General features: G+C 38.7%; 1 protein-coding gene across 2 annotated transcripts in view; it reads left to right on the plus strand.

Moving 5' to 3' along the window:
• Window positions 1-11,240, plus strand: part of samd4a (sterile alpha motif domain containing 4A) — a 54,393-nt gene extending 43,153 nt beyond the window's left edge. For both annotated transcript variants that reach the window (XM_023405831.2, XM_023405832.2), the window contains 2 exons: window positions 1,066-1,149; window positions 4,652-11,240. In XM_023405831.2, the coding sequence (XP_023261599.1) occupies window positions 1,066-1,149; window positions 4,652-4,680 (113 nt within the window). In that variant the 3' untranslated portion in view covers window positions 4,681-11,240. The remainder of the gene's footprint in view (window positions 1-1,065; window positions 1,150-4,651) is intronic.
• Window positions 11,241-13,167: the final 1,927 nt, after the last annotated feature.

Here is a 13,167-nt window from a genome sequence, read left to right on the forward strand (position 1 = left end):
CTCTCTCTCTCTCTCTCTCTCTCTCTCCAAAACAGTCTCCACCCTGCTCACAGTTGAAACCTCAATGATTAATCAACTTATCATTTTTGCTCTAATCCATTCCAGACATACATGAGCATCCTCTGTTCTTACTTTTATAACTTTGGCAAAAGTAGGTTTTGCTAGAAATTAAACAAGGTAACTTCCACACAGTGTCTCTAAACACTACTACATGAAGACACAACACATCAAACATTATTTTTAGTTTTCTAACCAGGACTTTATGGCAGTGTACGAAGGGTACCGTTGGTTAGGAAAGACTGTGAGGAGATAACACTGCCATCATTATTCTGTGGTTTCTTGAGTCTCAAATCAGGCTTCTTGATATCAGTTCTGTTGCCTTATTTATTCAAAGTGTTCATTGATAATTATAGTGTGAAATAATTATAAATGTCATATTTTATGCAGTTCAAAACAAAGAATGCCAATTAGTGAATGTAAAAATTTGTCCGCAGTCCGGTCTCAACTGTTTATACACACACATGCACACACACACACACACACACATATACACACACACACACACACGCACGCACGCACGCACGCACGCACGCACGCTCAGTCACAAAAGACGCCATGCCCCTGTTGCAGCAGTGCGCTGATTGTTTTGATGTAGCATGTGTCTCAGTGCTGGAGTTAACAGTGTGGTATAATCAGATTATCCCGGCGACACTCTGGTTGAGTAGACAACATTGTCCCAGTGGATTTGTAGCTGATGTGAATTCATTCTTTTTTTTGTCTTCCAGCTCGTCAGATTTACTAAAAAGAAATTGAATTATGAGTTTGTTTAATTAAGATCACAGGCCTCTGATGGAGAGTTTGTGAAGTCATGAAAAATCAGATGCAGCTTTTTAAAAATGAATCAGGAACTTGATTAGTTGAAACTGATATTGTATATAAAATCTTCCATGGAGAGCATTGACTGTAGGAAATCATCAGGATGTTTTGTTCACATAATCTGTTAGTACTGAATATTTTTATCTCTGACACTAATGTTGCATCAAATGTGTTTTTGTCACTATACAGATCATCAGTTACCAGTGACAGAGCCAGACATCAACAATCGCCTTGAGTCTCTGTGTCTGAGTATGACAGAGCACGCCTTGGGAGGTAACGCACAGTTTTTAATTCCTAAATATTAAACTTTAAAATATAAGACACAGAAGAACGTTTGAAGCATCCCTCCTGTTAGTTTTGGATGTTTGTTCTTCCATTTTGATGTGTTTAAAAATGTAATATGAAAATGCAGTTAATGAAAACACTGTCTCATTTTTTGAAACCATTGAATACTTTCGGGGTCTTGGGCTTGTCCTCAAGTCACCCCAGGGGGCCGTGGCACCCACTAAAGGAAGCACCGTCATTTGATTGTTGTATCACAGTGTGTAGATTGTATTGTATTGTAAGGTTTTATTACTACATCACTCAGGTTGTTGTTGACAGTAGTGCACTGGTAGCAAACAACCACCAGAAACCTGTAAAGTGTTTATATGCAGTTTAATTATTTTCATTGTTTCTGTTACTTGGGTATACTGTTGACATGCCTGAACATAAACATATAGGCAGGACACTCTTGATTCCAGTCTCTCAGGCTTCAGTCTTCAGCGTGTCTGTGAAGGCCAGCAGTTGGATCTGACTCACCAGGACTTCTGTGTCATGTTTAAAGCCAAATGCAAACTCCAAAGTCTCCAAAGGTCATATCAGTCCATCAGTTCGTGAGTCATGTCCAAGCTAGGTCTCGAGTTGATCTTAACACCGATCTTAAGGCCGACTGGCCTTTTCAAACCCCCAGCCAATTATCCTGTTGTGTGAACAGAATAAAGTCTGGATATTCAGGCCCATCGATAACTCCAGACTTGTTGGAGCCCAACAATGGTTTTTCAGATGTGTTTGATTTGGTTAGTACAGTCTGGCCAAGCTGTTCCAAAACTCGCCAAGTTTGAAATTTGACAGCAATTCTGGCAATAGCCGAGGTCGGTTCAGCTCAGGAGGGAAATAAAATGGGAAGTCAGAGGAGAAAAGTTGGGTTTAACAATGACTTTCATTCACAACTGTAATTTACATCATCAGATATGACCTGCTGTGCAACTTTATTTGGAGGATTACATCATATTTAAAACACAGACAGTTATAAATTGAGTTAAAGAAGTCTCATACAAAGTTTTTCATCCGTGTTATCTTCTAATGATGTAACATGAAAGTTACACAAACTAAGTTGTAGCAGAGGCTGGCAGAACAGCTGTTTGTTGTATTCACATTGAACTTTAGAGGAAGAAATGGCAGAAAAATTGCAGAAAAGGTAGCGCGCTTGTTTGTGAAGCCCCATCATAGTCCTGCTGTTTCAGGTGCACATGTTCATGATGAGCGGGGCAGTCTGGTATTTTGACTTAGACTTAAAATATACAAATACTCTTTTTCTTTTCCTTAGTTATTGACTTTTATAAACCTTCCCTAAAATTTGAAATGATGTGCAGTTGTTAGAGATCTCAGATATCTGATTGTTGTAAGACTTATTTTTAAGTATAAGACTCATTCATAAGACAGACTAGTCCCCACTTACTGACGTTCAGTGTGGGCAGCAGATCTTATGAAAATGACTTGACAGTGCTAGTGTGAATAGAAAACCTTGATCACAGAAGAAGCACTTTTAAGTTTAGCAGCTTTATAATGTAATGGACATGGCCTTAGTCAAGTCAATCATTAGGTGACGTGGTTGTACAGAACATTCACATGTACAGTGAATTTAAGTCTGGGTTAAAGTCAGTGCCAACCTTCCCCAAAACTTGACTGAGGTGAAGACAGTGGGCCTCAGTGCTCGGCACAGAACGGTGGACAAGTGCTGCTTTGTGTGTGTGTCTGTGTGTGTGTGTCTGTGTCTGTGTGTGTGTGTGTGTGTGTGTGTGTCTGTGTGTGTGTTAGGTGGAGAGCAGTCTGAGCAGAGTGTGTTTAACTTAAGAAACTCCTTCGAGGTCAGAGTTTTGCCTTCTTCTAGTCGTTTGCACCCAAACATCAGGTCGGCTTTGATGGGCTTCAGAAACACAACTTGGTAACTGAATCCAAACCAGCTCCAGGAAATTACCCAAAACACAATGTTTCATGAGTGTGTGAGGAAAAGGATGTTGACATTTAGTCAGAGGTAGGTCGTTTTTGGAAAACCCGGTATGATAAAAATGAACTGGTATGATGCTCATATAAAGCTGCTCTATTTTGTCATAATGTACATTCCTAAACTCCAGCGAGCGTAAGTTATACTGATGTAGGAGCACAGACAAGTCCATCAGATTTAATTTGGTTTTTCCAAATGTCAAACCTGCTGAGATGAAAACTCAACAAGTTAATTACTTGTGAGTCTTGGCTTGTGATGGATCCACACAGAATATAGTTCCTTCATTATAAAATACAGTGTTTCTAATATCACCATATCAATTCATTGCCTTGTATCACCTTACAAAAAAATTAATTTGAGAAAAAGAGAGCACTAGTATCTGATTATTACTCTGATTTGGCAGAAATCATGAGTTGATGTATCAGACTCGGTATTGGGAGAAAAAATTTTGATCGGTGGATCCCTTCTACTAACTATAACATGAGTTTATTTTAGGTGACACAGTAAGTTTATTAGAGTGAAATTTTTTTAGGTTAAGACTAGGTGTGAACTAATCATGAAAGGATGCAGGTCAACAGTTGAACAGCTTACTGTTGAACTTGAGCACTGGATTGTTAATCAAATCAAGTGTTAGTAGCCACAGCTTTAGCTTGTATCAGAATCTTGTGTTACACAGTCTGTGCTTTGCTATTCAACAACAGCACACAATGACACGAACCTGCCCTTTCAGTATCATAATGGAGGCTTTATTTCTATGGAATGAAAATGTCCACCAGTGCGTAGCCTGATAACATTTTCCTCTTCAGCCACACCAGAGGCAACAGCTGTCAGACTGTTGTTTTTCTCTGAAAGGCTCTATCAGTATTTTGACAGATGTGTTGTTCTCTCCACCATGACAGTGTGGGCCCTGGCCCCTCACTGTTCACCAAGTCAGAAACGCTTCAGGCCTTCTTTACACACAGCTCATGGCACAGTAAGATCATGACTACACTTCAAATCAGATGAGGCTTTATTCATACAGTGCTTATAATAAATACTCTGTTGTAAACATGGTTAGGAAGAATGTAGAGTCATTGTTGTTGATGTAATAGTTGAAATAGAATAAATCTGTTCCAAAGGCAGACGACCATAAAAGCTGGGGTAGTTTTAAGGAGCACAGGCTAATCTGCATCTATCTGGCTCACATGGAACAAGGAAAATGGTCGTATGTTGGTGCTGGATTGCTACGTGATCTGAAACCCTCCTGTGTACCAGCTTATTCCAGTTCAGGGTCACAGGAAATCTGAAGCCGGTCCGAGCATTCACCGGGCGAAAGACAGGGAAACAGGAAGGGTTAGTGTTAGGAGCCTGAGGACTTATGGCAGCCTTCTCACTGCTCACTGTTAACAGTTTCATCTTCATCAGGACGCTTGAATCTACATCCAGTGCGATGACTCTAACCCTATCTGTGGACACTGGTGAAGTTAGTTAACACTAACACCTTCTCTTCTCTCTGCTTCTCCTCTTTAGACGGTGCTGACCGCACATCAACAATATGAACTGAGGCCTGAGTGAGAGCAGCAGGACAGCGCAGGTTCACGGGGCTCTCTCACGATAAGTCACCTCGAGGTCACCAGCCCTCCCATTCCCTCTCCCTGTAGCCAATGGTAGAGCTCAACCAAAGGACCGGGTGGGATCCAAGAAACACAAGAGAGCCGATCATCAAACGGCCAACACAAGCTATCACATTGGCACCGTCCATTGGGTCGGAAAAACACACTTCCTGCTCCGCCAGCATGCTCACAGTCACCTGCATCTGGGTGAGGAGAGAGAAAAGCATTGAACACGACCTGGACAGTGTGTGTACAGCGCCCCCCCACCCCCACCCCCACCGGGGAGTCCAGAAGCAGTATTGCAGTCCAGTCAGCCCCAGCAGAAGGGAGACGCTGGCCCTCTGGATCAGGGCCCAGTGAGACTGAGGCCCCTTCCCTCTCCAACACCTTCTGGTCCCTGCACATCGACCACAGCTCGTGGCATCTTTCAAATCCATAACAGTACCTCAGACCCAAAAACAAGACAAGACAAGCAGAGCTACAAGGACGCAGAAGGAAGTTTGGGATTTCCTGGACTGGTTTCAGTGAGGACAGAGTGTCCAGGATGCTTTCAGAGCTTGGGAAGGCCTCTTGCTCAGTGTTGGGTGGCAAAAAAATCATTTATTTGTGTTGTATGTATTTATTGTTTACATAATGATGCTACTTTCAAAGGGTACAGAAACATGTATGAATTTCAGGTATGAATCGTGTTATATTCTGTAAAGCCTTGGCTGATTCCCATGAGTAGCTGTCACGCTAGTTTACAACCGACCTACTTATCCTTTATTTTATCAGCCAACAACAAAGACACAAATGTTCCCTTGAACATTTACCAAGAGAGAACGAGAGAGGAGAATGAGAGAGAGGGAGGTAGAGCAGATGTATGAAGACGGATAAGAGGAAGAAGGTGAGGTGGAGAAAGACACAGAAAGTAGGGAAGAAAGAATAAAGCTGAAGTGATGCAGGAAAGGGAAGCGGATGTTTAAAGACATCAGAGGCAGGACCTTTGATCGGCTGAAGATGACGGAGGAAGATGATGTCATGTCTAATCATGTTGTGAGTCTGTTCATGTGAGTGAGTGTAGGAGGAGGTCAATTAGGCACCGGTCAGTTACATATTGTTTATCCACAGCATGTACTGTATGAACTCTTTGAATTCAGAGCCTTTGCAGGCACAATACATGAAAATGTAGGTTCGTGTACACGTAAATGGGAGATGAATGCAGCTTTGTCGTCAGTGGGATCTGTCTGCATGTTCAGAAACTGGGCTCAGTAATTTTTCTAAAGCAGGGTGAGATGCTTAAGCTGCATGTTACAACTAAATATCTTTCTCAGTGGAAAAGGAAGACTGTGAAATGTGTGAAGTAGAACAAAACAGGAGGTCGATTTGGTTTCCACGCGGACCGTGTTGACCGATTGCAACATCGGAGAAATCACACACTTGTCAATCCATGAAGGGTAGTGTTCCCAGAGATTGTCTCACTAGTGCTTACCTCCACCTGCTGGCCAAACACAGTCATGGCGGCACAGACGCTGAAGTCCATGCACACACAGACACTGTGAACCAACGGCATCTCATTGAAAAATCATTGAGGAACATTTGGGGAAACTCCAGTCCTGGTTTAGTCTCAGAGACTGCCTGTGTAACATGGTCTTCTGTCTGGTCTGTCAGTGCAGGCCTACATGGAATATATTTTCTTTTTTTTTATTCTGAATCTCATGGTTATTCTGTGTCTTAATATTTATCCTCAGTTTATTGTGTATGGAAAACAGACTTTATAAGAATAGGTTTATATTAAAATAAGCTGGTTAGGAAACTCCCCTCTGTGCCGCTTTCAATTGAGCACGTGTGCTGAGAGTTCTGACCCTGAATGGTCGTCATTGAGGGCTGTTGATTATTATTGTTTTAGTTTCTTCATTAGTTTGTTACAATTCTATAGTACTTCCTTTGTATCCTGCACTTGATATGATAATGTGATACACTAAACTCCAAATGTTCAAGGCTCAAGCAGCAGTTTTGTGCGTTGGAGTCGGATGAATCGGAGCAGATTGAAGAGATGAGATTGACACCAACTCTTGAAAGTAGAGCTACAGTCTCAGTGGACAGAAAAGACTAAAGTGAAGCGGTAGAGCCACATCACACGGCAATGTTCAATCCCGCAGCAGAGACGAAAAGCTCCTGACACCTCTCGTTGACCTGAAATGATTTCTGCTTGTCTGATTGTGGACGTTAGAGATGAAAATACTCCTGGGCTGAATCATCCCACTCGGTTAAAGAATCATATCAGTGTTTGTGCATGTTTTAGCCCATTTACTATGATTTGAAGATATTTAACAATAGTTTCCATTCATCTTATTATGGTATTGAAATGAACAGTCTTGACACTCTTTACACACACTAACAAAGTGAATCCATCACAGTAAATACTGTGTCATTGTGCATTTACTTCAAGTTCTTCTGGTTTGAGGTTCAGTGCAGGCCGGGGCTGCAGCTAATGATTATTTTTATAATAGGTCAATCTGCAGATTATTTTCGAAGTTAATGGTTTAGTATATGAGATAGAGAAAAATGGCATTTACAATTTCTCAGAGCCCAATATACTGTCTTCTGTGTCTTTTCCACTGTGCTTGTTTTGTCCAGAATATTGAGATATTCAATTTACTGTCATATATGTGAAAGGAAAACAGTAAATCTTCACATTTGAAAAACTGGAACTTGTAAATGTTTAGAATTTTTCTTAAAAAATGACGGAAACGATAAATGATGAATTTTCTTTCGATCCACTAATTGATTAAAATACTAATCATTGCAGCACTATTGCAGGCTTTTGTAAAGATCTGCACCTGAAACTGAATTACCACACAGCAATAATTTAAACAAAATGTTGATTAATCACATTCTCAAGCAGGTTTCAGATCAATACAACCTCAATTTCATACCATTAGAGAAACCACTGGCCTCCTACAAGTTAAGGGAAATATAATATGGAAATCTAAAACACTACAGTTCACTTTAGAAAGAGCCAGCAGTGATGCCTCCACTGTGTGACCTGTATTTAATGGGCTAAAACATGCAGAAATCCTGTTATGGTTCTTGTCTGGAGCCCAAACCGCATTCTTTGACTAGTTGAATGTGGAGTCAGATCCAGTGATGGTGGCTTGACGGCACAGTTCAAATCTGTGCACACTCAAACAGTCCACACACACCACAGGTAAAGTGTGCGTCGTTAGTTTTACAGCCGTGACACCGCACTCTTCAGATTATTGTCTCAGTGTGTTGTGTTTTCTGCTCTTTATACTCTTGAGTGTGTAGGAAGCGAACACACACCGGTCATCTGTGCGTTTGTGAACGAGGATGAAGATTCCACCAAAGCACAAATGTGACATGAACCCGTTTGAATCCTGAATGGGGGAAACTGATGTTACACCTTTAACATATTCTCCTGACGCTCCTCACTGAGGCAGCATCAGGATCATATTCAGACTCTTTGAGTGTCACTGCCATATGAATCAGTACTTAAAGTAGATACAATTATTTATTCTTTTTTTTTTCATAATTTTTGCAGAGGTGATACTTTTACTCATTTAGGTGTATTATTATTTAAAGTACCATATGTATTAACATGTTATGGCTGGTGACCATACGTACATCTCAAATATTAACATAGTTATTGTTGACTGACTATTTTCTTTTTTCTTTTTGTTGCTGTTGAACTATAACCTTGTTTGTATCTATCAGTGTCATGTTGAGATTTTTCATGTGAAGTTTGGGTGTCGGAGCGCAGCTGAAAGCCGGAGTCGGCCCGTCACAGATACATCGATTCATGTTCAGTTACAGAAGTCACGTCGGACGAGCTGTGAGCAAACAAAACAGTGGTGCGTCGTCGTCGTTGTAGTCGTCTTTGGCAGGCCAGGAAGTAGACGTGTCCGCTCCGCCTTCCTGACATTAGATTAGTTTAGGATTTGTAATCTGGAGTCTGAACTTGGTGCTGTTGGTGTATTACCACCTAACATTATGGTTCTGAGTGGGAGACGTTTATAGGTTTCTAAGTATGTTACATTAAAGAGTAAAACAGGCATTATTCTATATTTTTCTTATTGTGAACAAATTCCATGAAAAAGCCAAATCCAACATTCAACATCTCTCAAAAGTTCCCAACTTCCCCTCCCTGTCAGTGTTTCTTATTGATCCTAGAGAAGATGGAAATTTTTATCAAAAATAGTTACTTTCATATTACAAATCTGTAATTATTAAACAAACAGAAGGAAATAGTGCATTTGTTGCAGACTATTTCAAGCAGCTGAGTAATACACATATTTTTTGGGCAGCAGGACGGTGTGTGAAATACACTACAGTGTGTGTTCAGTGTAATGAAGGAACATGTCATTGGCGTGTTTTTGATACATCAGTCACGTGTTGGTGTTACTAAGTGTTTTCATGGGATTTGTCTTTATAGAGAAAATTTTACATCATTTGTTAAAAAGATCAAACCTGCAGTCAGTAATGTAATCAAAGGGATTATTGGTTATTATAGTATTTTTATTTACTTTCATATCACTCTGCCATTTTTGAGTTAAAACCATGTTCATACAAAGTTCAGGCGATTAATTACTAATTCTCACCAGTGCCACATGTTGTAGAAATGCTGACCGACAGCATTTATGTAACCTGAGTTTATGTGATTTATTTTTTTTCTAGGCAAAATAACAGAGTAAAGTTACATGTTTTGAGTGTACAGTACAAATCAGCACCACTGGCCTTCAGTATCTGCTCAGCCGTGGTTTTCTGCAGCATCTGTGAGACGTCTGTGTGAACGCAGAACATGGAGCCTGTGACGGGACAGTGGAGAGTTTCAGCTCTGAGGTCTGGATCATTTACACATCTCTTCAAAACCAAATGCTTTATTTTTATTTTTTCTAAATGCATATCAGCTCTGTGGGTGTCCAGGAATGCTTCTAACGCTGTGCACACTGCGGTAATTAACAGTTAGATAACGCCTTGATATTCCAAAAAAAACATTTAATGTACTTTAAGTCAAGACATATATGCTGTTTTGTATCTTTTATTTTTGTCATAGATTCTGCAGTTTATTCAGTTTATGTCAATATGGGATGCCAAGACTTTTTTTTTTTTTTTTTTGTAAATTCAGCAGCATCCATTCTGTAAAAAAGTGTTACTGCTTGGCTGTGCTCCTTTACTTCATTTAGTTTTATTTTATCAAAGAGCCGATGTCCTGTATTGACTGCAGGCTTACGTATATATTTGACAAAAGAATATTGTATGTTTAATAATAAAAAACCACAAAAAAGACAAAAAATTGAAGAAAATGCAGAAAAAAGAAGAGGAGGAAATTTGAAAAAAAGTGTAATTTATATTTTAAAACTGCATGCACAAGGCTGGGAAAGTCATATTTAGAATAACAAATGGCAGTGCCTTTTTTGTACTCGAGACATTTACCCCAAATGTAAATGGTTTTATATGGACTTTAAAAAACTATAATGTTACAGGATGAAATTAGCAACAGGTCATGTTCACACTGCAGCTGAAAGTGTCCAAATTCAGATTGTTCCCCTTCACCCCTAACCCTAACCTGTATCATCAATCTGATCAATATTTGACAATGCTGTCAATGCAACATGTAAAATTACACATTAATTTGTATTTTAGGCCGATTCCTTGAATTTGGCCTCCCACATCATCCCTTCACTCGTCTGGGGTAATCGGTAACACAAATAGGGCTGCAACTTATGATAATGATTATTATTTTTGATTGATCTCTTCTATTTTCTTGATTAATTGATTAATCACTGGTTCTGGCACTGGTTTCACTATAATGTTAAAATTTGTGGAGCTGGAAAATCAATTGAAATTGAAAGTAACTGAAGTAACTGAGCAGATTAATTATCAAACAACAATTTAACAAAAAACTCAATTTGAGAAGTAACTTTACATCAATTTTTCTAAAATCTGAGGAGATGACAGTGAACTAACTGCTACAGTAAATTAACATTGGAGCCAATATTGACCTTATAAAGAGGGTCTACAAATTTAAAAGCTAACAGCCTGGTTTCATTCATTTTTAAAATAAACTTGAATGTATTATGGTGCATCACTAATAAATCAGCTTCTGTCTGTGCTGCTGAAACATGAAAATTAATAGAAAAACTTGAATTGAACTTGAATCTGAATTGAACATCGGAGCGTGCAGTGTGAACGTGGTCTGCGGCGGCAGACTCGGTCTGTGTTGTTCCTGTACTCTGTAGGTACTTCTTAATGCTGATATGAAGTTATGAATTATTCTGGTCTGTACAAAAAAAATTTGTGAATGACTGTGACAGTGAGGATGGGTGTGTGTGTGTGTGTGTGTGTGTGTGTGTGTGTGTGTGTGTGTGTGTGTGTGTGTCTGTGTGTGTGGGAATACATTCAAGTGTTTTTCAATGTGTCTTGCTGTAATTTTGTCGCGACAAACCAGAATGCTGTGACTTGGCATGCCCCGTTATACATAAAAAAAAAAAAGTTCTAACTCCTCCAGTGTGTCTGTATGTGTGTGATTCAGTCTCACAATATCACAGGAAACAAATACTGCGTCTAATGTCTTCTCTCTAAAAAAACAAAACAAATGTATTTATTTGAAAATTTAGCAAATATCTCATAGACTCGTCCCTCAATATCTCCTTATGCTGGGGTTAAAGGTCAATCATTCCAGACTTTATACATAAAATTAAGTTTGGAGGAGTCAGCCTGTTAAAACGGGAATTATTGAAATACCTGCGTCGTATGGTGGCCCAGGGGCTCAGTGCAGTGCAGCTGCAAATAGACAAAACACAAGCTATAATTAAGATAATGTTTTCACCAATTTTTCACCTTCAACAAGTGCAACATAGAAAAAAAAAACTGAAATGTGCTGCAACATAATAAAACAACCAAATACAGAAACACTGTATCTTCTCACTTTGCTGTGCACGTGTTGTTAAACTGTAGAGCTACTGTGGAGGTAGATTTCAATATTATTTATGTGAACAGATCGACCACCTTAAACACCTTCCACAAATACAAAAAATAAATTTACAACTTCACAAAATGTAAATGCAATGGACTGTGGGTGCTGTTTGCATACATATTGTATTTTAATATTGTCACTGTAGAACAGGTTGTCTTTGAAAATTAATAGTCAACAGCTTTTCAATTTTAATATGGTCATAGAACACCCATAAGTATCTGAAAAATTAAAATGCAAATTGGATTACTACATTTTCTTTTTAATTTTTTTTTTTTAACTTTGCTGAAGAGCAGCACAAGAACAGGCGTGCTAACCGGGTAGCTCACACAGATGACTTGTGTGTGTTTTTATATTGCAGTCTGCTTGGGCAACAACATGCCAGACATGAACACCAGTAGATTGGACAAGCTGGTCAAAAAGGCTGGGTGTCTGCCCTGAACTCACTCAGGACTGTTGTGGAGAGACACATGCAATAATTCAGGCCATCTCGGACAATACCAACCACCCTCTCCTCAACATTCTGGCAGGACAGAGAAGATGCTGTATAACACCTCAGCCAAAAAAAAGTGTGAATAAAAATAATTATTTTATTTTATTATTATTTATTATTTAAAAGTCATAGTATAGTAAGATATAAAAAAGTCATAGTTTAGTAAGGAATAAAAATTCATAGTAAAGTAAGGCATAAAAAAGTCATAGTATAGCAAGGTATAAAAAAAGTCATAGTATAGCAAGGTATAAAAAAAGTCATAGTATAGCAAGGCATAAAAAAATCATAGTATAGTGAGGTATAAAAAAAGTCATAGTATAGTGAGGTATAAAAATTCATAGTAAAGCAAGGCATAAAAAAGTCATAGTATAGCAAAGCATAAAAAAGTCATAGGCATAAAAAAGTCATAGTATAGTAAGGTATAAAAAGTCACAGTAAGGAATAAATAGCATAAATAGTTATAGTATAGTGAGGTATAAAAAGTCATAGTATAGCAAAGCATAAAAAAGTCATAGTAAAGCAAGGAATAAAAAGTCATAGCATGGTAAGGAGTAAAAATTCATAGTATGGTAAGGCATAAATAGCATTAATAGTAATAGTTTAGTAGGGTATAAAAAGTCATAGTAAGGCATAAAAAAGTCATAGTATAGTAAGGCATAACTAGAAAATTCCAGGGAAATTTTGAGTGCCACGGGGGCTACTGCCGGGATGAGTACATGATTTATTTCCAGTGTTCAAAAGTCACCCTGATCATATTCTGGTTTTGAGAAATGTCTTGATATAAAAGACTCTGATATAAAACAATGTCTCATCCCTCCATCATGTATTATGTGGGAAATATCTCATATTCTGTGTTGGTTTTTTTAATAAAACAAGAGGCAACATGTCTACAAACTGGCATTTAAAGGGTTAAAATCCTGAAAACTAATAATCATTTGGTAGGTTTGAGCAGAACTGAAGTGGT

The sequence above is a fragment of the Seriola lalandi genome, unplaced genomic scaffold, assembly GCF_002814215.2.
Source record: "Seriola lalandi dorsalis isolate HSWRI2012SDOR001 ecotype SW California unplaced genomic scaffold, Sedor1 jcf7180002054286, whole genome shotgun sequence".
Classification (NCBI taxonomy): Eukaryota; Metazoa; Chordata; class Actinopteri; order Carangiformes; family Carangidae; genus Seriola; species Seriola lalandi.